This window comes from Pseudophryne corroboree, chromosome 3 (genome assembly GCF_028390025.1).
Source record: "Pseudophryne corroboree isolate aPseCor3 chromosome 3, aPseCor3.hap2, whole genome shotgun sequence".
NCBI classification, from domain to species: Eukaryota; Metazoa; Chordata; class Amphibia; order Anura; family Myobatrachidae; genus Pseudophryne; species Pseudophryne corroboree.
In genome coordinates, this window is record NC_086446.1 from 29235111 (window position 1) to 29261846 (window position 26736).

At 46.3% G+C, this 26736-nt stretch overlaps 1 protein-coding gene across 1 annotated transcript in view; it reads right to left on the reverse strand.

Annotated features, from left to right (window-relative positions):
- Positions 1-499: 499 nt before the first annotated feature.
- The window catches only part of LOC135057102 (uncharacterized), a 261966-nt gene continuing 235729 nt past the window's right edge, over positions 500-26736 (reverse strand). Inside the window, 2 exon segments of the mRNA XM_063963003.1 lie at positions 500-3430; positions 17028-17430. Coding sequence (XP_063819073.1) covers positions 2349-3430; positions 17028-17430 — 1485 coding nt within the window. The 3' untranslated portion in view covers positions 500-2348.

Sequence of the window (26736 nt, forward strand, 5' to 3'; positions counted from 1 at the left end):
TACTAATGATATATGGGAATAATATGGTAAATCAGACTCAGTATGTAACACTTTCTCAGCCTACTGAGCCTAGATTACAAATGATGTATGGGAGTACTACAGTAAATCAGACTCAGTATGTAACACTTTCTCAGCCTACTGAGCCTAGATTACTAATGATATATGGGAGCACTGTGGTAAGTCAGACTCAGTATGTAACACATTCTCAGCCTACTGAGCCTAGATTACTAAACACATAGTTAAAAGGTATGCAAACTTCTCAAGGGAATTTTAGAGAAATGTTCTTCAGCTAAATCCATTACAGTATAATTAAACTTTGCAAAAGTTATGACTGTAAACATTGATTAAAAGTAGACTAAACTAAAAACTGAGATCCACTGACCAAATTTTGACTGAAACGAAGCAAAAGAAAGACTAAAATTGAACTATAAACCAACTACAATTTCAAGTAAGCAACTAAATTAAATTGAAAAACCTTGTCAAAATTAACACTTGATAGAAGGTAAAGAGCGTCAGATAGATGGGGTCTGCAAGTCACGGTTTAGGCAATTATAAGGCTGGAGACAAGATGGGGGGGGGGGGGGAGTCATGAGACTGGGGAAACAGGGTATGATCTCCAGGAGTCATAGCACATAGTTGTTGTCAGTTCCCTATTGGCTGTAAGGACTAGCCAGGGAGGTGGAAGGTGGGTTTTGGGGGTAGACTTTAAGCCTGTGGAGCGGGCACTGTGCTATATGGAATCAATGTAACAATCGTTTACATTTATAAATTCATTAATTTATTTACAGAATAAAAGCCACATGGTAAGATAGTATTGCATTTGCACAGTAAGATCACGTTTCTGGAGTTGTGCGACTCCCAGTAACAGAATGATATGGAAATATAGGGGGTCATTCCGAGTTGTTCGCTCGCAAGCGGATTTTAGCAGATTTGCTCATGCTAAGCCGCCGCCTACTGGGAGTGAATCTTAGCATCTTAAAATTGCGAACGATGTATTCGCAATATTGCGATTACACACCTCGTAGCAGTTTCTGAGTAGCTTCAGACTTACTCGGCATCTGCGATCATTTCAGTGCTTGTCGTTCCTGGTTTGACGTCACAAACACACCCAGCGTTCGCCCAGACACTCCCCCGTTTCTCCGGCCACTCCTGCGTTTTTTCCGGAAACGGTAGCGTTTTTTCCCACACGCCCATAAAACGGCCTGTTTCCGCCCAGTAACACCCATTTCCTGTCAATCACATTACGATCGCCAGAACGATGAAAAAGCCGTGAGTAAAATACCTAACTGCATAGCAAATTTACTTGGCGCAGTCGCAGTGCGGACATTGCGCATGCGCATTAAGCGGAAAATCGCTGCGATGCGAAGATTTTTACCGAGCGAACAACTCGGAATGACCCCCATAATTTGATCCAACATTTTTTGACTGGTCACTTATAACTGCAAGTACAAAAATAAATTAATTTTATTTAAAAGAAATCCAATTAAATAAATATACAGTAGCAATTCTCAACGAGAGGGCCTAATTCAGACCTGATCGCAGCAGCAAATGGGCAACACCATGTGCACTGCAGGGGGAGATTTGGGTGGGTTATATTGTTTCTGTGCAGGGTAAATACTGGCTGCTTTATTTTTACACTGCAATTTAGATTTCAGTTTGAACACACCACACCCAAATCTAACTCTCTCTGCACATGTTATATCTGTCCCACCTGCAGTGCACATGGTTTTGCCCATCAGAGAACAATTTTGCTGCTGCGATCAGGTCTGAATTAGCCCCAGAGAGCGATAGAATTATGCAGCATGAGGACAGTTCAGGAAATACAGAACTGCCCTCAACATATGCTGATACACTGATTTTATACTGTTGCAGTTACTAGGCACATTACTGAACCAACAAATCACATCACATGATACAGAGATACACATTAGTATACATAGTACAGGAAATAGGGTGAACACAAGTACAGTAGCTTGACGTTGGCTTGGTGTCTGCCTGTCTGGGGTATTCCAATACATTCTGTATGTACTATAGTTCACAATTAACGAGCAGAACATCTCGGACATGCAGAACAGCCTGGTATATAGGCTTACGGTTATATGCCTCTAAGTTTCTGGTAAATTGCTATAATACAAGTGCGTTTGGCAGTAGTGGAGCCATTTTGATACAACTATAAATGATACATAGACTTTGCCCTACCTCCCTTTACCAACTTCCCTGATATATAATAAGGAAACTGCAACAAGTTCCACACATGCACAATCTGCACCAGTCTGAGCAGGATGTACGTTACCACCCACACGTGCAGGTATCAGCTTCCATATTAACGTATTGCTGCTTCATATCGATTATTTCATTAAAGTTTCTCTTCTGTGAACTTTCTGATGTGTAACAAGAAATGATTTCCGTGTAAAACATTTTCCACACTCAGAACAGGGAAATGGCCTCTCACCTGTGTGACTTCTCTGATGTAGGACAAGGGCTGACTTGTGTGCAAACAATTTCCCACACTCAGAGCATGGAAAGGGTTTCTCTCCTGTGTGACTTCTCTGATGTATAACAAGAGCTGATTTGTGCGTAAAGCATTTCCCACACTCAGAGCATGGAAATGGCTTCTCCCCTGTGTGAATTCGCTGATGTATAAAAAGATGCGATTTAATTGTAAAACATTTCCCGCACTCAGAGCATGGAAATGGTCTCTCGCCTGTGTGAGTTCTCTGATGTTTGACAAGAGCTGATTTCTGTGTAAAACATTTTGCACACTCAGAACATGAAAATGGTTTATTACCTGTGTGACTTCTCTGATGTGTATCAAACAACGATTTCCGACTAAAACATTTCCCACACTCAGAACACGGAAATGGTTTCTCGCCCGTGTGAGTTCTCTTGTGTAGAACAAGAGCTGATTTGTGTGTAAAACATTTCCCACACTCAGAACACGGAAATGGTTTCTCGCCTGTGTGAGTTCTCTCGTGTGAAACAACATCTGATTTCCGTGGAAAGCATTTCCCACACTCAGAACATGCAAATGGCCTCTCACCTGTGTGACATCTCTGATGTCTAACAAGAAGTGATTTTCGCGTAAAACATTTCCCACACTCAGAGCATGAAAATTGCCTCTCACCTCTCTGAGTTGGCTGATGTGTAATAAGTTGTGTGCTCTGAGTAATACATCTGTCATCTATAGAACTGGGAAACATCTCATCTGCTCTAAGAGCTGTGATAGAAGGACCAATATCTGCTTTATTAGGAAAACATTCCTCATGTTTAGAGGTAACAGATGGTATTTCGGCACTGTGATGTACTGGATGTATAATGGGGGTAATAGTGCTTTCTGCTGGAAATTCTTGTGTCAGGTTTTTATCTTCTTGTTTACCATCAGGAGTTGAATAGAGATGTTCCTCTGATGTATTCCCGTGGTGGTTTAAATCTGCAGAGAATAAAATAATTATAAAGTAATACTACAGTTTCATTGCCACAAAATTACATGGAGTAGTTGCCAATGGATGACGAGGAGGCAGTTTAGTGGGAGGTTGAAGGTCGTGAAGAGGTGTAGTGGGTGACGGGCTCGTGCTGGGCTTAACGGGTGGAGAGCAGGACTATCGGGCAGTGAAGAGATATGGTGGAAAGTGATGAAGGACAGTAGCATAGGGTAAGAGCAGAGACAAAAGTGAAGATTGAGACAAAAGGAGGAAGAGGAAGAAGCAGAGGCAGGAGGGAAAAAAAGTCTGAAGCTGTACTGTTTGTGCGAAGATGGTGTGGTTAAGGGGAGAGGGAGAAATAGAGGTGGCACAACTGCAGAGAATTAGTGAAAAGGTAACGGGAGAGGAAAAAGCAACGATGGCATCAAACAGTGTTAGTAGACAATGGCACAAATGCAAAGATAAGTAGTGTAATGACACACTCAGGCATGCAGTGATAAAATAGCAATGGCAGGAAACATATGACAATGGTAAATATGCAAATACATGTGACATTAACGAGCTATAAAACTAATAGGTATTAGTTAAACATCTATAACAGCAGGGAAGTAAATGACGGCAGCTGTGGAAGGATTAAAAAAATAGGATTTTGGTTACCTACAGGTAAATCCTTTTCTCGTAGTCCGTAGAGGATGCTGGGGTCCACATTAGTACCATGGGGTATAGACGGGTCCACCAGAAGCCATTGGCACTTTAACAGTTTGAGAGTGTGGGCTGGCTCCTCCCTCTATGACCCTCCTACCAGACTCAGTCTAGAAACTGTGCCTGAGGAGACGGACATCTTCGAAAGAAGGATTATACACAGATAGTGGTGAGATTCACACCAGCTCACACATACAAGGCACGTCAAGCCAACGAAGCTTGAACACTCAGCAACTGCTGAAACATTACTTACCAAGTAACAATGCAGTACCCAACTAAAATGAAGTTGTACTGAACCAGCATCCTCTACGGACTACGAGAAAAGGATTTACCGGTAGGTAACCAAAATCCTATTTTCTCTTACATCCTAGGGGATGCTGGGGTCCACATTATTACCATGGGGATGTACCAAAGCTCCCAGAATGGGAGGGAAAGCACGGAGGCTCCTGCAGAACTGATTGACTGAACTTCAGATCATCAGAGGCCAAAGTATCGAACTTGTAAAACTTTGCAAACGTGTTCGACCCAGACCAAGTTGCAGCTCGGCAAAGTTGCACTGCCGAGACATCCCAGGCAGATGCCCAGGAAGACCACTAGTGATGTCTGGCGCTATTGTATATATATATATATACATATATATACATATATAAATATGTGTAATTGCGAATGGGTGCCTATATACACAGTCAAACCCACTCCGCACAGGTATCAGGGAATTAATCCAATACTCTCATACCTCACAAGATCTATCCAGCAGCAACAAAGGTGAAATGGCCTGTGGATATGGCCAACACAATCCACCCGATTTTTAAAAAAACCGGGTGTGAACTAAAACAAACAAAAAAAAACCCTTGCGCTATTCAGACTCAATTAGAGGCAACAAGGCTTGAATAATCTCAAATAAGATTATAATTAGAAGATGATTTTATTATCTATAAAATTGATCAAATATGAACATATATAATTCATTAACAACTGTAATATGCGCATATACATAAAATGAAGACTAAAACATTACTAATAATAAAACTACTAATGAGCATAAGAGGTGGATCATATAACTAACAGTGACCACAGTGGGCTAGACACTGATAACGTCCTTGCTTTTAATTTTCAAATAAGACCTTCTCATCAAATGTGTTCATGAGTCATTCATAATTAGATATCATATGGTGTAATATATTTGAAGCCTTTGTTTAAAGATCTCTCAATGAATAGAATTCATCCAATTGCTCACATATACTGATGGTGCTTTACTTGTGGGATAACCATTCAAAAAGTCATGGAGGAAGTAATACACACCCGGGACGCTTAGTGCATCGCAAGCACCTGTGAGAACAAAACTCCTGTCTCAATTGCCACAAATGAAGTCCTCCGTCTCCTCCGTCTCCCACAGATAGGGCACTTTCTGAGAGAAAGTGCCCTATCTGTGACCCGGTGGACCTTGGCTGTTAGCTCTCATTGAAGTGCAGCGGTGTCTGAGACTGACACGCAGGAGACGAGAGAACGCTATATGCGGCGGCTGGAAGACAGGAGCGGAATCTATCTCTAGCGCCTGCAGTGCGCGGGGCTCCGGGAGCCGGACTGTTACTTCTCTCTCCAAATCAATACAGGTGTGTGCACGGGAGCCAGTTTCAGTGGGAGACGGAGGACTTCATTTGTGGCAATTGAGACGGGAGTTTTGTTCTCACAGGTGCTTGCGATGCACTAAGAGTCCCGGGTGTGTATTACTTCCTCCATGACTTTTTGAATGGTTATCCCACAAGTAAAGCACCATCAGTATATGTGAGCAATTGGATGAATTCTATTCATTGAGAGATCTTTAAACAAAGGCTTCAAATATATTACACCATATGATATCTAATTATGAATGATCATGAACACATTTGATGAGAAGGTCTTATTTGAAAATTAAAAGCAAGGACGTTATCAGTGTCTAGCCCACTGTGGTCACTGTTAGTTATATGATCCACCTCTTATGCTCATTAGTAGTTTTATTATTAGTAATGTTTTAGTCTTATTTTTATGTATATGCGCATATTACAGTTGTTAATGAATTATATATGTTCATATTTGATCAATTTTATAGATAATAAAATCATCTTGTAATTATAATCTTATTTGAGATTATTCAAGCCTTGTTGCCTCTAATTGAGTCTGAATAGCGCAAGGGGTTTTTTTTGTTTGTTTTAGATGCCCAGGAAGACCCCACCTTACGAGTAGAGTGGGCCTTGACAGATTTTGAACACGGCAGTCCTGCCGTAGAATAAGCGCGCTGGAGAGTGAACCTGATCCAGCGAGAGATCGTCTGCTTAGAAGCAGGACACCCAATTTTCTTGGGATCATACAGGACAAACAGAGAGTCCGACTTTCTGGGATGAGAAGTTCTCTTCACATGTATCTTCAGAGCCCTTACAACATCCAAGGACTTTGATGTAATTGAGGAGTCAGTAGCCACTGGCACCACAATAGGTTGGTTGATATGAAATGCCGACACAACCTTTGGAAGAAACTGCTGATGTGTCCGGAGCTCAGCTCTATCTTCGTTTAAGATCAAGTAAAGGCTTTTACAGGCTGAAGCCCCAACTTGGACACGCGTCTAGCAGAAGCTAAGGCCAACAACGTGACCGCCTTCCACGTAAGAAATTTGACATCAACCTCCTGTAGAGGCTCAAACCAATCCGACTAGAGGAACTGCAACACCACGTTAAGGTCCCAGGGCTCCATAGGCAGTACAAAGGGAGGTTGGATGTGCAGAACTCCCTTCAAAAAAGTCTGAACCTCAGGGAGGGCAGCCAACTGGTTCTGAAAGAAATTGGACAGGACCAAAATCTGAACCTTCACAGATACCAACCTCAGCCCCATATCCACTCCTGCTTGCAGGAAGAGGAGAAAACGTCCCGAGTTGAAACTCCACAGTAGGAAACTTCTTGGATTCACACCAAGAGACATATTTCTTCCAAATACGATGGTAATGTTTAGAAATGACCCCTTTCTTAGCCTGTATCAGGGTAGGAATGACCTTCTTCGGAATGCCCTTTCCGAGCAAGAATCAGGCGCTCAACTTCCATGCCGTCAAACGTAGCCGCGGTAAGTCTTGATAGGTGAACTGCCACTGTTGCAGCAGGTCCTCCGAAGAGGAAGAGGCCTCGGATCTTCTTGCAGTAGATTCAGAAGGCCCGTGTACCAAGCCCTTCTTGGCCAGTCTGGGGCAATGAGGATCGCTTGAACCCTTGTTCTCCTTATGAGCTTTAGGATTCTTGGGATGAGTGGGAGTGGTGGAAACACGTACACTGACTGGAACACCCATGGAGACATCAGGGCGTCCACTGCCACTGCCTATGGGTCTCTCGACCTGGAACAATAACGCTGAAGCTTCTTGTTGAAACGAGAGGCCATCATGTCTATTTGGGGTAATCCCCAAAAGTCTGTTATTTCCTTGAACACCCCCGGATATAGAGCCCACTCCCCTGGATGGAGATCGCGTCTGCTGAGGAAGCCTGGTATGAAGATGGCTGACAGCGCCAACGTGTGTTTTTCTGTCCAGAGGAGTATTCTTGTCACCTCTGACATTGCCGCTCTGCTCTTTGTTCTGCCCTGTCGGTTTATGTAAGCCACTGTTGTTACGTTGTCCGACTGCACTTGAATGGCCCGATTTCTTAGAAGAGGGCCTGTGCCTGAAGAAGACCGTTGTAGACGGCTCTTAGTCCCAGGATGTTGATGGGAGGGCCGGCTTCCAGGCTTGACCACCGTTCTTGGAAGGTTACTCCTTGAGTGACTGCTCCCCAGCCCTGAAGGCTCGCATCCGTGGTTAGAAGGACCCAATCCTGAATCCCGAACCTGCGGCCCTTCAGAAGGTGAGGCAATTGTAGCCACCAGAGGAGTGAAATCCTGGCCTTTGGCGACAGACAAATTCTCTGGTGCATGTGGAGATGAGATCCTGACCATTTGTCCAGGAGATCCAGTTGAAGGTCCGAGCGTGGAACCTCCCGTACTGGAGAGCCTCGTAAGAGGCCACCATTTTTCCCAATAGGCGAATGCATTGATGAATCGACACCCGGGCTGGCTTCAGGACATCCCGGACCATAGCTTGTATCACCGTCTTTTCCTGCGGAAGAAACACCTTCTGCACTTTCGTATCCAGGATCATTCCCAGAAAGGACAACCTCTGGGTTGGTTACAAATGTGACTTTGGAAGGTTCTGAATCCAACCATGGCTCCTTAGAAGGTGTGTTGTGAGAACAATGGACTGCAGCAGCTTCTCCTTGGACGATGCCTTTATCAGCAGATCATCCAGATATGGAATGATGTTCACACCCTGTTTGCGGAGGAGAACCATCATTTCTGCCATCACCTTGGTAAACACCCTTGGAGCTGTGGAGAGGCCGAATGGTAGGGCCTGGAACTGGAAATGACAGTCCAGCAATGCGAAGCGGAGATAACCTTGATGCGGCAGCCAGATCGGAATGTGGAGGTACGCATCCTTGATATCCAGGGATACCAGGAATTCCCCCTCTTCCAGACCTGATATCACCTCCCTGAGAGACTCCATCTTGAACTTGAACTCCTTTAGAAAGGGGTTCAATGATTTTAGGTTCAGAATGGGCCTGACCGAACCATCCGGATTCGTTTCCACGAAAAGGTTCAAATAGTAACCTTTGTTCTGCATCTGAGGTGGTTCTGGCACAATGACCTGAGCCTCCACCAGTTTTTGGACAGCGTCTTGTAGTACAGTGCTGTCTGCCAACAGAATTGCTAAGCCTAATTTGAAAAAGCGATGAGGAGGGAGACTTTGAAATTCCAGCCTGTATCCCTGGGATACAATATCTACCACTCAGGGATGCAGGCCGGACGATACCCAGACCTGACTGAAGTAACTGAGTCTCGCTCCCACTGGCCCCACCTCCAGGCCGAACGGACTATGGCGTACCTGAATCAGGTTTTTGTTCCTGGGAACCTGTAACTGCAGGTTTCTTGGACTTAACTCGACCTCCCCTAAAGAAGGTGTTGGACGTTCTGGTCCTTCTAGGCTTGTTAGGCCGAAAGGACTGCGTTGCAGATGAAGAGAAGGATTTCTTCGGAGCAGGTGCTGCTGAGGGAAGAAACGGAGACTTACCCGCTGTAGCCGTGGATATCCACGCGTCTAGAGCTTCCCCAAAGAGAGCCTGACCTGTATAGGGTAGGTACTCCACACTTTTCCTGGATTCCGCGTCGGCCGACCACTGGCGCAGCCACTGTCCCCGACGAGCTGAAACAGACACGTAAGATATTCCCGCAGCCATGGAACCCAGGTCTTTCATGGATTCTACCATAAAACCTGCTGAATCATGTATATTGCCTAAATATAATGCAACATCATCCCTGTCCATCGTATCCAAATCCTCAAGTAAGGTAGCCGACCACTTTACTATTGCCTTTGCAATCCATGCGGTAGCAATAGTGGGACGTAATATGGTCCCTGAAGCAGTGTACATTGATTTAAGCGTTATCAATTTTTCTATCAGCCGGCTCCTTTAAGGCGGTAGATCCTGGAACAGTCAAAACCGCCTTCTTTGAGAGTCTGGACACAGATGCGTCAACAATCAGCGGGTTTTCCCATTTTTTCCTATCCTCAGGGAAAGGAAAAGCCAACTGGATCCTTTTAGGGACCTGGAATTTTTTCTCTGGGTTACCCATGCTTTTTCAAATACAGCATTCAATTCCTTTGACGCAGGGAAGGTTAGCGAGTCTTTTTTATTTTCAGTGAAAAAAGCCTCCTCAACCTGCTCAGGTGTGGTATCATTAACATTCAACACATCCCTGATAGCCTCTATCAACAATTGCACCCCCTTTGCAAGAGATGCGGACCCCCGCAACACATCCCCATCACCGTCTGTGGTGTCAGAATCGGTATCCGTGTCGACTTGTGTGACATGAACAAGCGCACGTTTGTGAGGGTATATAGCGGTGCCTTCTGAGGTACCAGAATCCGTCCATACTGCCATAGAGCTCTGTAATACCTGGGTTGCAGATTCATTACTTGCAACCCTGTCAGAAATCTGAGAAAGCCAAGATTTGATAGAGGAAAACCACTCAGGCTCCCTTGCTGGTATCTGTGCTAAACCAGTGCTATCCTGATTACATGGAATGGGATCATCCTGGGAGGATAAATCCTCTGCAGCATATGACACAGTATACCTGGACATAGCTAAAGGAGACCACCAAACACTCCACACACACAGAAGTGGGGGCAGACAGAGTTTCCCCCCAAGAATGGCAAGAGAGATTGGAGCCAACCCACACACAGCACTTTCAGCAAAGGGAGTCCCCTTGTCAGCACTGACTGTGCTCCTTAATAGAACACACAGTCTTATTACAGCCTCCCCTCCCTTCTACAACCCCCCCTGGTACCGTGTACGGATAGCTGGAGTTGCTGTGGAGGGACCTGTTCTTCCTCTCAGCGCTGTGCAGGCAGGAAAATGGCGCTGAAACGCTGCTGGGTCCGCTCTGAGGGGAAGCTCTGCCCCCTTAATGGTGCTGTGTTCCCGCTCTTTATGGATTATACTGGCCTGAGGAGTTAGTGCTGGCTGAGATCCGAGAACCCCGACAGGCTTCTGGACCAGTGTAGGGGGTAATCGCTGGCCCAGGGCGCCCCTCACAGCGCCGCACCATGTACCGCTGAGCCTTCCCAGGAGCGCAGTTAGTACTGCGCTCCCTCCCCGCTGCCGCCATCTTCACACCGGCCCCCCGCTTGCTAGGGGGGTCGGTGTCTCACTCACCACTTCTTCAGCTCTGTAAGGGGTTGGCGGCATGCTGCTGGGGTGAGCGTTCCCCTGTGGCGGAGAACGATCAGACCCCTCTGGAGCTCAGTGTCCAGTCAGCGGAGACAGTGGCTCAGACCCCGCAGGGCGGACACTGCTCCCCCCCTTAGTCCCTCGTTGCAGGGAGGCTGATGCCAGCAGCCTTCCTGTAAAATAAAAAACTCTAAGTTAAACTTTACTAGAAAAGCTCTGTAGAGCTCCCCTAGCTGTAACCGGCTCCTCCGGGCACATTTTCTAAACTGGGTCTTGTAGGAGGGGCATAGAGGGAGGAGCCAGCCCACACTCTCAAACTGTTAAAGTGCCAATGGCCCCTGGTGGATCCGTCTATACCCCATGGTACTAATGTGGACCCCAGCATCCTCTAGGACGTAAGAGAAAATTACTTTATTATTATTACTTATATATACACTAGTCTGTTACATGACTGCTCCAACTGAGCTGGCTCTGGATATTTGTTTATACATGGGTCTTATGCACAAATACAAATGTTACACAGGTGTCTGATGTAGTAATGAGAAAGGACTACATATAGAAGCACAATTGGACAAGGGCTATATATCTCTGATGAAGTTGCTCTTACGCAATGAAACGGGTCAGAGTTTATTTGCTTTAACTCCGTGGCCTATGGGCTACTTCACCCATGAAGAGCGGATTTATGACCCATCTTTTCAGGAGAACGACTGGTGTCCAGGAGACTACATGAGATTGCAAAGTATTCCTACAGAACTCAAGAGTTGGCTCCCAAGAAGGACTTAAGAAAGTGTTTTAAATATGAATGGTGTTTATTGGTTTAGATAATGGTTACCAGAGCCGGTAATCCAGCACATTTCAAGTTAAAGGCACAGTACACTTTAGTATGCTTAGTCCATGGGGGGGTCATAGTTCACACTTGGAACAAAGAGACCCCTAGCCTCAGGGAACTCTACAGGAGAGTAATAGAAGTGGGAACCAGTTACAGATACTGGGTGCAATTAGCTCCCTTATCATGTAAGCAATAGGTGTTTTCCATTCTGGGAATAACCCCGGGTTTGGCTATTAGGCAGCGTCAAGAATGTGGGAGGCCAATTTGGCTGAATGTTTATCGGCTCCCTGAAGTGGACGGTATAAGAGGAAGGACCTTAAGTCTTTATTGAACAGGTCATAGAAGGAGTGAGGAGAAGAGGTCCAACACCCTATCTCAGAAGGGAGAACTGTTGGGGAATGTCCACCAAATATAAAAACAATTCACTCATCTGCACGTATCCAAGCCAGCAAGTACAGCAGGTGGAGGGGAACATTTTGCTCAGTTTATCAGGGGTTTGATACCATCTATAATAGACCTTATGTGCATTTTCTTTGATCAGAGTGGATACTGAGCTGGAAGTCTCCTTTTCCTTAATAAAACACCTCTGGTGGAGGTCCCAGATCCCTCTCCCTCTTGTGCCTTCCCCAAGGTTCCAACTGGGTAAAGGTGCGAACAAGTTTCTCAAATTGAGAAAGGAAAGGGGGGTGCGAGAGCCCATGTGACAGGAAAGATCTCACATAGCGCCTGAATTGGAGGTAATTCATAGAATTTGCCGTCACCAATCTCTCAAGGGAAAGGAGTGAGCCTTGGTGCTGGAGATCCCACACGAACCTTATTCCCGAGGCAACCCAGGGGCACAGAAGTCGCTAGAAAGGCTTCAAGATTGTTACAGAAGGAACACATAGTAATAAGAGAGTGGGGGGTGGGTATCGAGAGATGGGGTTGCAATTCTCCCAGATCTGTGATGAAAGGAATTGATCAAGACAAACTAGCTTGCCTTAGACAATCCTCAGACGTGGATCTGCAGATATATCTATAGGCGGATCGGGCAGTGTGTTGCGCATACACACTGCCCGATCTGTCGTAACGTCACGAAGTGGGCGTGCATTTACATGCGCCCGACCAGTTCAGCCGTCAATCACCGGCGGCCTCTGCAGCTTGTGTACGGACGGACAGCTGACCGCCGGTTCACACACAACAATGCACCAACAGATCTGTAGATATATTGGTCATCGTGTATGCAGAAGGGCTAACGCAATATGTCCGTGAACGACAGTACTCATCGACATATCGTTGGTACACACTGGCCGATGGGCCAGCGATAGAACGGTCGTTTAATAGAACGGACGATATACTGGCCAGAGTGTACCCAGCTATAGGCATCATCTGGGGAAATGGAAAATTAGACAACCAAAGATATACAGTGCATCTGGAAAGTATTCACAGCGCTTCACTTTTTCCACATTTTGTTATGTTACAGCTTTATTCCATAATGGAATAAATTAATTTTTTCCCTCAAAATTCTACACACACTACCCCATAATGACAATGCGAAAAGAGTTTTATTTCAGATTTTTGCAAATTTATTAAAACTACAAAACTAAGAAATCACATGTACATAAGTATTCACAGCCTTTTCTCAATACTTTGTTGATGCACCTTTGGCAGCAATTACAGCCTCAAGTCTTTTTGAATATCATGCCACAAGCTTGGCACACCTATCTTTGGGCAGTTTCGCCCATTCCTCTTTGCAGCAACTCTCAAGCTCCATCAGGTTGGATGGGAAGGGTCGGTGCACAGACATTTTCAGATCTCTCCAGAGATGGTCAATTGGATTCAAGTCTGGGCCACTCAAGGACATACACAGAGTTGTCCTGACGCCACTCCTTTGATATCTTGGCTGTGTGCTTAGGGTCGTTGACCTGCTGAAAGATGAACCGTCGCCCCAGTCTGAGGTCAAGAGCGCTCTGGAGCAGGTTTTCATCCAGGATGTCTCTGTACATTGCTGCATTCATCTTTCCCTCTAACCTGACTAGTCTCCCAGTTCTTTCCGCGGAAAAACATCCCCACAGCATGATGCTGCCACCACCATGCTTCACTGTAAGGATGGTATTGGCCTGGTGATGAGCAGTGCCTGGTTTCCTCCAAACATGACGCCTGGCATTCACACCCAAAGAGTTCAATCTTTGTCTCATCAGAACAGAGAATCCTTCAGTTTCATTTTGGCAAACTCCAGGCGGGGTGCCATGTTCTTTTTACTAAATAGTGGCTTCCGTCTGGCCACTCTACCATACAGTCCAGATTGGTGGATGCTGCAGATATGGTTATCCTCCTGGAAGGTTCTCCTATCTCCACAGAGGAATGCTGTAGCTCTGACACAGTGACCATCAGGTTCTTGGTCACCTCCCTGACTAGGGCCCTTCTCCCCCGTTTGCTCAGTTTAGACGGCCGACCAGCTCTAGGAAGAGTCCTGGTGGTTTTGAACTTCTTCCATTTACGGATGATGGAGGCCACTGTGATCATTGGGACCTTCAAAACAGCAGATATTTTTCTGTACCCTTCCCCAGATTTGTGCCTCCAGACAATCCTGTCTCGGAGGTCTACGGACAATTCCTTTGACTTCATGCTTGGTTTGTGCTCAGACATGCACTGTCAAGTGTGGGACCTTATATAGACAGGTGTGTGCCTTTCCAAATCATGTTCAATCAACTAAATTTACCACAGGTGGACTCCAATTAAGCTGTAGAAACATCTCAAGGATGATCAGTGGAAACAAGATGCACCTGAGCTCAATTTTGAGCTTCATGGCAAAGGCTGTGAATACTTATGTACATGTAATTTTTATAAATTTGCAAAAATCTCAAAAATACTTTTTCACATTGTCATTATGGGGTATTGTGTGTAGAATTTTGAGGGACATTTTTTTTTTTTTTATTCCATTTTGGATTAAGGCTGTAACATAACAAAATGTGGAAGAAGTGAAGCGCTGTGAATTCTTCCCGGATGCACTGTATATAGCCACATAAGTGTGGGAATACACTTAAAATTGATGTTGGTCATTTTCATAAATCATAAAACCAGGGAAAGAGACATACATGAAAGACTAGAAAATTGCATATTCTAATCACACAGTCACCTAAATTCAGTGATGCCGCCAATATATTATTACTTCAAACGTTATTATCCAACAACTGAAGTTGATTGACAGCATCATTAATTAGGTGGTGACACAATTACGATTGCCTTATGAATTGCATTTTGTGAAGAGGTCTATAACTGGACAGTAGTAGGATAGAGAGAGAAGACACAGAGAGAAAAGAGCCAGAGCTGTGGATATCTCCCTGCTTCTGCTGCTGGTCCGTGTGTCCGCAGTGAATGGCAGATGAGAGAGCAGGGAGGCTGCCTAAACCAAATCCCCCACACCTCACAGCCTGACCATAATACTCCCCACATAGTGCATAAACCTAAACCCCCCTGGTGGTGCCTAACCCTAACCTCCCCTCCACGCAGCCTAACCCGAACCACACCCCAGGTTGCGGCTAAATCTAACCCCCTCCACTGCAGTCTAACCCTCCCAGCTATACTTACCTTTGGAATTCCGGGTGTTGGGATTCCGGCGTAGGGATCCTGACCCTTGCTGGATTCCGTCGTCGGTGTTCTGATGGGTGTCAGTACTCTGGCATCAATATTTCGGCTGCCGGGTTCCCGACAGCCATAATCTTAAACGTATTCCCACCCTACTCCCATCGCGTAGAAGACACATATTTGGGTATAAAGATATGAGATACCCCAGAGAGTGTGGGGAGGAGACTGGTCAGATCTCTGGGCTGGTAACACAGTGACATGATGTGAGGAGGAGAGCAGGAGTATAATAGGGGCTGATGGCTCCTGATGTATGAGATACACCAGAGAGTGTGGGGAGGAGACTAGTAACACAGTGACATGATGTGAGGGAGAGCAGGAGTATAATAGGGGCTGAGGGCACCTGATGTATGAGATACACCAGAGAGTGTGGGGAGGAGACTGGTCAGATCTCTGGGCTGGTAACACAGTGACATGATGTGAGGGAGAGCAGGAGTATAATAGGGGCTGATGGCACCTGATGTATGAGATACACCAGAGAGTGTGGGGAGGAGACTGGTCAGATCTCTGGGCTGGTAACACACAGTGACATGGTGTGAGCGGGAGAGCATGTGTATAATAGGGGCTGATGGCCCCTGATGTATGAGATACACCAGAGAGTGTGGGGAGGAGACTGGTCAGATCTCTGGGCTGGTAACACAGTGACATGATGTAAGGAGGAGAGCAGGAGTATAATAGGGGCTGATGGCTCCTAATGTATGAGATACACCAGAGAGTGTGGGGACGAGACTAGTAACACAGTGACATGATGTGAGGGAGAGCAGGAGTATAATAGGGGCTGATGGCACCTGATGTATGAGATACACCAGAGAGTGTGGGGAGGAGATTGGTCAGATCTCTGGGCTGGTAACACAGTGACATGATGTGAGGGAGAGCAGGAGTATAATAGGGGCTGATGGCACCTGATGTATGAGATACACCAGAGAGTGTGGGGAGGAGACTGGTCAGATCTCTGGGCTGGTAACACACAGTGACATGATGTGAGCGGGAGAGCATGTGTATAATAGGGGCTGATGGCCCCTGATGTATGAGATACACCAGAGAGTGTGGGGAGGAGACTGGTCAGATCTCTGGGCTGGTAACACACAGTGACATGATGTGAGGAGGAGAGCAGGAGTATAATAGGGGCTGATGGCTCCTGATGTATGAGATACACCAGAGAGTTTGGGGAGGAGACTGGTCAGATCTCTGGGCTGGTAACACAGTGACATGATATGAGGGAGAGCAGGAGTATTATAGGGGCTGATGGCACCTGATGTATGAGATACACCAGAGAGTGTGGAGAGGAGACTGGTCAGATCTCTGGGCTGGTAACACACAGTGACATGATGTGAGGGGGAGAGTATAATAGGGGCTGATGGCTCCTGATGTATGAGATATACCAGAGAGTGTGGGGAGGGGACTGGTCAGATCTCTGGGCTGGTAACACACAGTGACATGATATGAGGGGGAGAGCAGGAGTATAATAGGGGCTGATGGCTCCTGATGTATGAGATAAACCAGAGAGTGTGGGGAGGAGACTGGTCAGATCTCTGGGCTGGTAACACACAGTGACATGATGTGAGGGGGAGAGCAGGAGTATAATAGGGGCTGATGGCTCCTGATGTATGAGATACACCAGAGAGTGTGGGAAGGAGACAATATGTGACTCTTCTGTAATAAGTGTTAATTACTCACCTGTGCTGATATCTGTATGGATTTCCTCCTCCTTACACTGCGGATTCCCTCTCACATACGTCTCTTCTTCTCCCTCTATATCGTCTGCCTTCATATCAGTTACATACGTCTCTTCTTCTCCCTCTATGTCTTCTGTTTTCATATCAGTCACATACGTCTCTTCATCACCCTCTATGTCTTCTCTCTTCATATCAGTCACATATGTCTCTTCTTCTCCCTCTGTATCTTCTGTTTTCATATCAGTCACATACGTCTCTTCTGGTCCCTCTGTATCTTCTGCCTTCATATCAGTCACATACGTCTCTTCTTCTCCCTCTGTATTTTCTACCTTTATATCAGGCACATATGTCTCTTCTCCTCCCTCTCTGTCTTCTGCCTTAATATTAATCAAGTGGTCTTCATCCTATATAAAGCAGCAATAAAAGCAGACAGTAATCATTTTGGAATTCAATAAAAGATTAAACAATATACGTAGGTATGGTAGACTTAACGTCGATAACTATATTTCCACTGTATCTACAGGATAAACATTGGGATATGAGGTAGCGCCAGCAGCTTGGCACCAATGATCAAAGCTTTCGACCTCCCAGAATGCAACGGGCCAGTCCCCTATATCCCTGCCTCCTGGCTCAGGCAATTCAGTTGTTTTCCCAAAGCTCAAGACAGGAGCATCATAGGGAGCCCTTAACAGGCGAGAAGAACACACATGCACACCCTTCCGTAAAAGAAGGAAGAGGTGAGTAGGTGAAAAGATCTTCTAATCTGGTGCATCAGGGTGGGATCCCTGTAGATACTGTGGACTTAGGAGAAATACAGTTATCGATGGTAAGTCTACCATAACTACGTATTTCTCCTGCAGAGTCCACAGGTTATCCACAGGATAAACATTGGGATGTCCCAAAGCAAATTTAGTGGTGGGGACACTCCTGGCTGGACAGGAGAATCCTTCGCCCGAATTCAGCGTCCTGAGAGGCAAAGGTATCCATGGCATAATGTCTAATGAATGTGTTAATGGAAGACCATGTGGCTGCCTTACATATCTGTTCAGCTGAAGCACCACATTGTAATGCCCATGATGGACCTACCTTACGAGTAGAGTGAGCAGAGACATTAGACGGAATAGGGAGATCAGCTTGAGAATATGCTTTTGAAATCGTCATTCGAATCCTCCTCGCCAGTGTCTGCTTATCCGCAGGCCATCCTCTCTTGTGACATCCGTAGAGAACGAAGAGTGTCTGTCTTTCTGATGGCACTGGTACGATCCACGTAGATCCTTAAGGCACGGACTACGTCCAATAAGCATCTCCCATAGAAATGTCCGGCCCCTGAAAAGCCGGGACTACAATTTCTTCATTAAGGTGGAATTTAGACGCCACCTTAGGAAGATAACCAGATTTGGTTCTGAGAACCGCTCTATCTGGATGAAAAATCAGAAAAGGAGGGAGACATGACAATGCCCCTAAATCTGACACTCTTCTAGCTGACGCCATGGCCAGTAGAAAGAGAACTTTAGCTTTCAGCCATTCAAGATCCACTTGCTTTAGTGGGTCAAATGGAGCAACTTGAAGTGCCTTTAGGACTAAACTTAGATCCCAAGGAGCTGTAGGAGGAACAAAAGGAGGTTGGATGTGCGGCATTCCCTGTAAAAAAGTGCGAACATCCTGTAGGTTAGCAATTTTCTTTTGGAACCATACAGTCAATGCTGACATCTGTACTCTCAAGGAAGCCACCCGTAAACCTTTATCCATTCCTGCCTGAGGGAATGCTAGGACACTGGAAACTCTGAAAGACCTATGGTCAAATTTCCGTTCACTGCACCATTGAATATAGACCTGCCATATTCTGTGATAAATGCGAGCTGAGGAAGGTTTCCTTGCTCTGAGGGGATACGGTCAAGATCCGGCCGGACGGGATCCCAGCGGTCGGAATACCGACACCGGGATCCCGACCGGCACAATCCTGACATGTTCTCCCTCTGTGGGTGTCCACGAAACCCACAGAGGGAGAATAAATTAGTGTGCCCGCAGCGTGGCGAGCCCGCAAGGGGCTGCGTTGCGCTCGCCCCCCTGTCGGGATTGTGCTGGTCGGTATTCCGACCGCCGGGATCCTATCTGGCGGGATCTCGTACTGATCCCGCTCTGAGCATTGTTTGATTTACCTGTTGTGAGAATCCTCTTTCAGGATGGAAGTCTCAAGAGCCACGCCGTCAAAGACAGTCGATTCAGGTGCATGTAATAGCAAGGACCCTGAGACAGTAGATCTGGCGTAAGAATGGAGCATCCATCGACAGTCTCTGCAGATCTGCGTACCACTGTCTTCTGGGCCAAGCCGGATCTGTTAGTATCACGGTGCCTTTTCCTTGTTTTACCTTTCGCATCACCCTGGGTAACATGGTGATCGGTGGAAACACATAGGCTAGATGAAAGTCCCACCTTACTAACAGGGCATCCACAAAGGTTGTTTTGGGATCCTTTGTTCTTGACCCGTATGCGGGAACTTTGTTGTTCTGATGGGAAGCCATGAGATATATCTCCGGTCACTCCCACTTGTCTACCTGAGTCTGGAAGATCTCGGGGTGTAAAGCCCATTCGTTTGCATGAATGGCATGTTGACTGAGAAAACTGCTTCCCAGTTTAGGACTCCCGGAATGAACACTGCGGACAAGCTTGGATGATGAATTTCTGCCCACCTGAACGTGCGACTTACCTCCTTCACTGCATTTTGACTGCGAGTTCCTCCCTGATGATTGAGGTACGCTACTGCCGTTGCACTGTCCGAGCGAATTTGAACTGGTTTCCCCTGAAGGATGTCCTTTGCCTGAATAAGTGCCATATATATGGCCCGAAGTTCCAATATATTTATTGGCAGGCAACTTTCATCCTTGGTCCACTGTCCCTGGAAGCAACTTCTTCCTGACACTGCTTCACAACCCTGAAGACTGGCATACTTTGTCAGAACTTCCCAATCTGATATCCCAAAGGGTCTCCCTTTGTCCAGATGGGATGTCTGTAGCCACCAAGCGAAATGACCTCCTTACTTCCAGAGGAAGGACCATAGTCTGCGTCTTTATTGTCTGATGTAACCCATTCCATTTGGAAAGGATCAGACATTGTAGAGGCCTCGAGTGGAATTGAGAATACTCCACCATGTCGAATGGCGACACCATAGATCCCATCACACGCCTTGCTGAGTGAATGGATACCCTTTGACTGTGTAGCAGCTCCTGAATCCTCGTCTGAATCTTGGATATTTTGTTCAGAGGTAAAACTACTCTCCGAAGACCTGAATCCAGTACAGCCCCCAAGTGAGTCCTCCGTAGTGATCGAACCAGGGACGACTTTGCCCAATTTATGAGCCAACCGTGCCTCAGTAAACAAGCTTTTGTCTGTTAGAGATTACACTGAAGTAATTCCTGAGATTGTGCCAGGATTAATAAATCGTTGAGGTATGGGAAAATCCTTATCCACCACTGACGGAGATAAGCCGCCATTACCACCATAATTTTGGTGAACACTCTGGAAGCTGTGGCCAGTCCAAATGGTAGGGCCTGAAACTGAAAATGTTGCTGAAGGATAGCAAACCTGTGATAGCACTGATGGGACAGTGCTATAGGAACATGTAGGTAAGCATCCTGGGTATCCAAAATAATGGAACGTAAAGTCTCCATATGAAACCGAGGCACCCAAATGTACTTGTTCAGCACTTTGAGGTTGAGTATAGGTCGGAACGACCCATTTGGCTTCTGGACTAAAAACAGGATGGAATAAAAACCTTGTCCTCGTTGCGCAGGAGGAACTGGGATTATCACTCCTGACTGAAGCAACTTCTCAACCGCCTCATACAAAGCCCTGGCCTTCGTTTTCACTGAAGACGGGCTGGTACAAAAACCTTTGTGTAGGGTGTTTCTTGAAGGCAAATGCATAACTGTGAGATACCGCTTCTTGCACCCAGGCATCTGTGGTGGACTGCTGCCAGACCTGTGCAAAATGAAGAAGTTGGCCTCCCACCCTGAGGTCCCCCAGGTGGAGGCCCGCACCAACAGGCTGATGGCTTATCTTCTGGCTTGAAAGCAGGCCCTCTGGACGCTCAATGCTTTTTAGTCTTATCAGACTTGTCAGATTGGGACTGTTTGCCATAACCCTTTCCGTTTGCATTCCGAGTCCGAAAAGCTGGAGATCTAGGTTGGGATTTGTGTGTGGAAGGAAACTAAACTTTCTTGGAGTCTACTTCTGACTCCAAGATACTGTTTAATTCTTTATCAAAAAGAATATCTCCAGTAAAAGGCAGAGACTCCAGAACCTTCTTGGATTCTGAGTCAGCTTTCCATGTACAGTACATAGCCAAACAGCTCTGTCTATGAGCTGCTATTGCGGAGGCTGATGCTTGAGAGGCAATTGTACCCATATCCAATAAAAATAGCCACCTGTTTAATATGTGCAATTTGGGATTTTTGCTCTCTATATGCAAATGAAAGATCATCCTCCAATGCATCAGCCCAGGCTGCCACTGCTTTTGCCATCCAGGCTGAAGCCATAGCTGGTCTTACAATTGCCCCAGACAAGGAGAAAATGTTTTTTATAAAACCATCTATCTTCCTATCCGTAACATAATTTAATGATGTTGAAGGCAGAGGCAAAGTAGATTTTCGCATCAATCGAATGACACGCGTATCTACTTTGGGAGCCACCTCCATTTGTAAACAATCCCCAGCTGGAAGAGGATAATAAGATTTTAAACCTACTGGTAAATCTTTTTCTCCTAGTCCGTAGAGGATGCTGGGGACTCCGTAAGGACCATGGGGATAGACGGGCTCTGCAGGAGACATGGGCACTTTAAGAAAGACTTTAGGAATGGGTGTGCACTGGCTTCTCCCTCTATGCCCCTTCTCCAGACCTCAGTTAGAGAAACTGTGCCCAGAGGAGACGGACAGTACGAGGAAAGGATTTTTGTTAATCCAAGAGCAAGATTCATACCAGCCCACACCATTCACACCGTATAACCTGGGATATACAAACCAGTTAACAGTATGAAACAACACGTCCGAGACTGATGAAAACTGTAACATAACCCTTATGTAAGCAAAACAATATACAAGTCTTGCAGAAGTAGTCCGCACTTGGGACGGGCGCCCAGCATCTTCTACGGACTAGGAGAAAAAGATTAACCGGTAGGTTTAAAATCTTATTTTCTCTTACGTCCTAGAGGATGCTGGGGACTCCGTAAGGACCATGGGGATTATACCAAAGCTCCCAAACGGGCGGGAGAGTGCGGAAGACTCTGCAGCACCGACTGAGCAAACATGAGGTCCTCCTCAGCCAGGGTATCAAACATGTTTAACTTTGCAAAGGTGTTTGAACCCGACCAAGTAGCAGCTCGGCACAATTGTAATGCCGAGACCCCTCGGGCAGCCGCCCAAGAAGAGCCCACCTTCCTAGTGGAATGGGCCTTAACTGATTTTGGTAACGGCAATCCAGCCGTTGAATGAGCCTGCTGAATCGCGTCACAGATCCAGCGAGCAATAGTCTGCTTTGAAGCAGGAGCGCCAACCTTGTTGGCTGCATACAAGACAAACAGTGCTTCTGTTTTTCTAACTCTAGCCGTTCTGGCTACGTAAATCTTCAAAGCCCTGACAACATCAAGGGACTCGGTATCCTCCAAGTCACGCGTAGCCACAGACACCACAATAGGTTGGTTCATATGAAAAGATGAAATCACCTTAGGCAAGAATTGAGGACGGGTCCGCAATTCTGCTCTATCCAAATGGAAAACCAGATAGGGGCTTTTTTGAGACAAAGCCGCCAATTCCGATACTCGCCTAGTCGAGGCCAAGGCTAACAACATGATCACTTTCCAAGTGAGATATTTTAATTCCACTGTTTCAAGTGGTTCAAACCAGTGCGACTTAAGGAAACTCAACACCATGTTAAGGTCCCAAGGTGCCACCGAAGGTACAAAGGAGGCTGAATATGCAGCCCTCCTTTCACAAAATCTACGGGGTTTTCCTTCTTTACCCCAAGGAGTTTAACATAAATAAAAGAGGATGGTGGTGTACCTATTTAACACCTGCGGCTCCTAGCTTACCTTATTGGTACGCTTTTAATAATTTGTATGTATGTAATTGTATATTAAATATGTGTTAATTTTTTTATGGAAACATTTTAAGTTATCAAATTGCACTTATACATCCACCCATGTTATAAGGTGACCATTGTTTTGGTCTTCTCGTATGACCACAGAAAGAGGGCGCCCAAGGTACACCACCATCCTCTTTTATTTATGTTAAACTCCTTTCACAAAAGTCTGTACTTTTGGAAGAGAAGCTAATTTCTTCTGAAAGAAAATGGATAGGGCCGAAATCTGAACCTCAATGTAGCCTAATTTTAGGCCTAAATTCACTCCAGTTTGTAGGAAGTGAAGGAAACGGCCCAGAAGGAAATCTTCCGTAGGAGCATTCCTGGCCTCACACCAAGAAAACATACTTCCGCCATACACGGTGATAATGTTTAGCTGTCACGTCCTTCCTAGCCTTTATCAGAGTAGGAATGACCTCATCCAGAATGCCCTTTTCCGCTAGGATCCGGCGTACAACCGCCATGCCGTCAAAAGCAGCCACCGTAAGTCTTGGAACAGACAGGGCCCCTGTTGTAACAGGTCTTGTCTTAGAGGAGGAGGTCACGGATCTTCTATGCACATTTCCTGCAGATCCGGATACCAGGCCCTTCGCGGCCAATCTGGAACAATAAGAATTGTCTGTACTCATCTTTTCCTTATTATTCTCAACACCTTGGGGATGAGAGGAAGAGGAGGAAACACATAGACCGACTGGAACACCCACGGTGTCACTAGGGCGTCCACTGCCACCGCCTGAGGGCTCTTGACCTGGCGTAACACTTCTGTAGTTTTTTTTTTTAGGCGGGACGCCCTCATGTCTATCTGGGGAAGACCCCACTGACTTGCAATCTGTGCAAAGACTTCCTGATGAAGTCCCCACTCTCCTGGATGTAGATCGTGTTTGCTGAGGAAGTCTGCATACCAGTTGTCCACTCCCGGAATGAACACTGCTGACAGTGTGCCCACATGATTTTCCGCCCAGCGAAGAAACCTGGTGGCTTCCGCCATAGCCATTCTGCTCCTTGTGCCGCCTTGGCGGTTTACATGAGCTACTGCGGTGATGTTGTCTGACTGGATCAGAACCGGTAGGTCACGAAGCAAAGTCTCCGCTTGACGAAAGGCGTTGTATATGGCCCTCAGTTTCAGGATGTTGATGTGAAGACAAGTTTCTTGACTTGACCAAAGACCTTGGAAGCTTCTTCCTTGTGTGACTGCTTCCCCACCTCGGAGGCTCACGTCCGTGGTCACCAGAACCCAGTCCTGAATGCCGAATCTGTGACCCTCCAGAAGGTGAGCACTCTGCAGCCACCACAGGAGAGATACCCTGGCCTTGGGGGACAGGGTGATCAACCGATGAATCTGTAGATGTGACCCGGACCACTTGTCTAGTAGGTCCCATTGGAAAACCCTCTCCCTGACCAGAGTCATGAGTACCTGGGCCTTTTCTATCGGAAGATAAAACCTTTTCTGGTCCATAAGAAGGTCAAACGAGTCGTAGGCACTAACTGTGGCGGGGTATTGAGAATCCAGCCGTGTTGCTGTAGCACCTTCAGTGGAAGTGACTTGCTGTTCAACAACTGCTCTCGTGATCTCGCCTTTATAAGGAGATTGTCCAAGTATGGGATAATTGTGACACCCTGCTTGCGTAGGAGCACCATCATTTCCGCCATTACCTTGGTGAAAATCCTCGGGGCTGTGGAAAATCCAAACGGCAACGTCTGAAATTGGTAATGACAATCCTGTACCGCAAATCTCAGGTACGCCTGATGAGGTGGATATATGGGAACATGAAGGTATGCATCCTTTATGTCCAGGGATACCATAAAATCCCCCCCTTCTAGGCTGGCGATGACCGCTCTGAGCGATTCCATCTTGAACTTGAACCTTTTTAAGTATAGGGTCAAGGATTTTAAATTTTAAAATGGGTCTGACCGAACCGTCCGGTTTCGGGACTTGAGTAATACCCCCTCCCTTGTTGTAGCAGGGGAACTTTTACCACCACCTGTTGAAGACACAATTTTTGAATTGCATTTAAAACCATCTCCCTCTCTGGGGGAGAAGGTGGTAGGGCCGATTTGAAAAACCGGCGAGGGGGTACCTCTTCGAATTCCAGCTTGTAACCCTGGAAGACATTTTCTATTGTCCCGGGATCCACCTCTGAGTGAACCAGATGTGGCTGAAAAGTCAAAGACGTGCCCCAGGGCCGAAACTAGGATTTTCGTCACCCGGGGCAAGGCAATAGTTTGCAACCCCTCCCCCCCAAAAAAAATAATAATAATAAATAAATAAATAAAATAAAACACACCCACAACAACAACAACAACAGTAAAACAATCTCTGTCAACTAAAATATCAGATTACCAGGAAATTTGAAAAAAAGAGATACTATTGGACAATATTCCCCTATGTGCATCAAATGCCCTACAGTATGCATCCCATGCCCTGCCAGCGTGTTCAACTACATGATCCACTATGTGTCCCCATACATTGCACTATATCATAACACTTCGTCACTGCACTACATCACTATACTACATCCCCTACACGCTGAACTACATCACTACACTACATGCCCCTATGCTCTGCACTACATACCATATATGCTACACTACATCACTACACTACATCCCCTTATATGCACTACATGCCCCTATATACTGCAATACATTACTACACTACATACCCTATATGGTACACTACATCACTACACTACATCCCCTTATAAGCTACACCAAATCCCCCCATCTGGGAGGCAAAGTGGAGCTTGATACTGCTAACTGAGAGCACAGTGTGCTTCTATAGCTTCTACAGTGCACCGCACACTAGTTGCAGCACTGCATGGCAAAGAAGAGAGTTTAAGACAGTAGCCGGCATAGAAGAGATCCCAGGTACTGGAGCTCACCCGCACTGCATTGGAGCCAGCTGTGTGCAGACAGGTGGGTCAGACACTGCCAAGGGTGCTGTCTGGTGCCTCACTGGAGCAGCACAGCACAGCCAGTAAAAAAAAAAACCTAACAAAAATAAACCCTGTTCCTCTGTAACTCCTTGGCGCCCCCTCAACTCCTGCACCTGGGGCGCATGCCCCCTTAGCGCCCCCCCCTAGTTACGGCCCTGCGTGCCCCCACTGGGGCGGACTCCCTGAACGGAGCCCCAGCATCATGCGGTGGATTTTGTAGAGGCCGGGGAGGACTTCTGCTCCTGGGAACTAGCTGTGGTTGGCAGCTTTTTCCCTCTGCCCTTACCTCTGGCAAGAAAGGACGATCCTCGTGCTCTCTTGTTTTTATTTGAGCGAAAGGACTGCATTTGATAATGTGGCGCTTTCTTAGGCTGTGAGGGAATATAAGGCAAAAAATTTGATTTACCTGCCGTAGCTGTGGAGACCAGGTCCGAGAGACCGTCCCCAAACCATTTCACACCCTTATAAGGTAAAACCTCCATATGCCCTTTTTGAGTCGGCATCACCTGTCTATTGCCGGGTCCATAGGACTCGTCTAGCAGAAATGGACATAGCGTTGACTTTAGAACCCAGTAGGCCATGAGCATCCCTCATATATAAGACAGCATCTTTAATATGACCCAGGGTTAACAAAGTGGTATC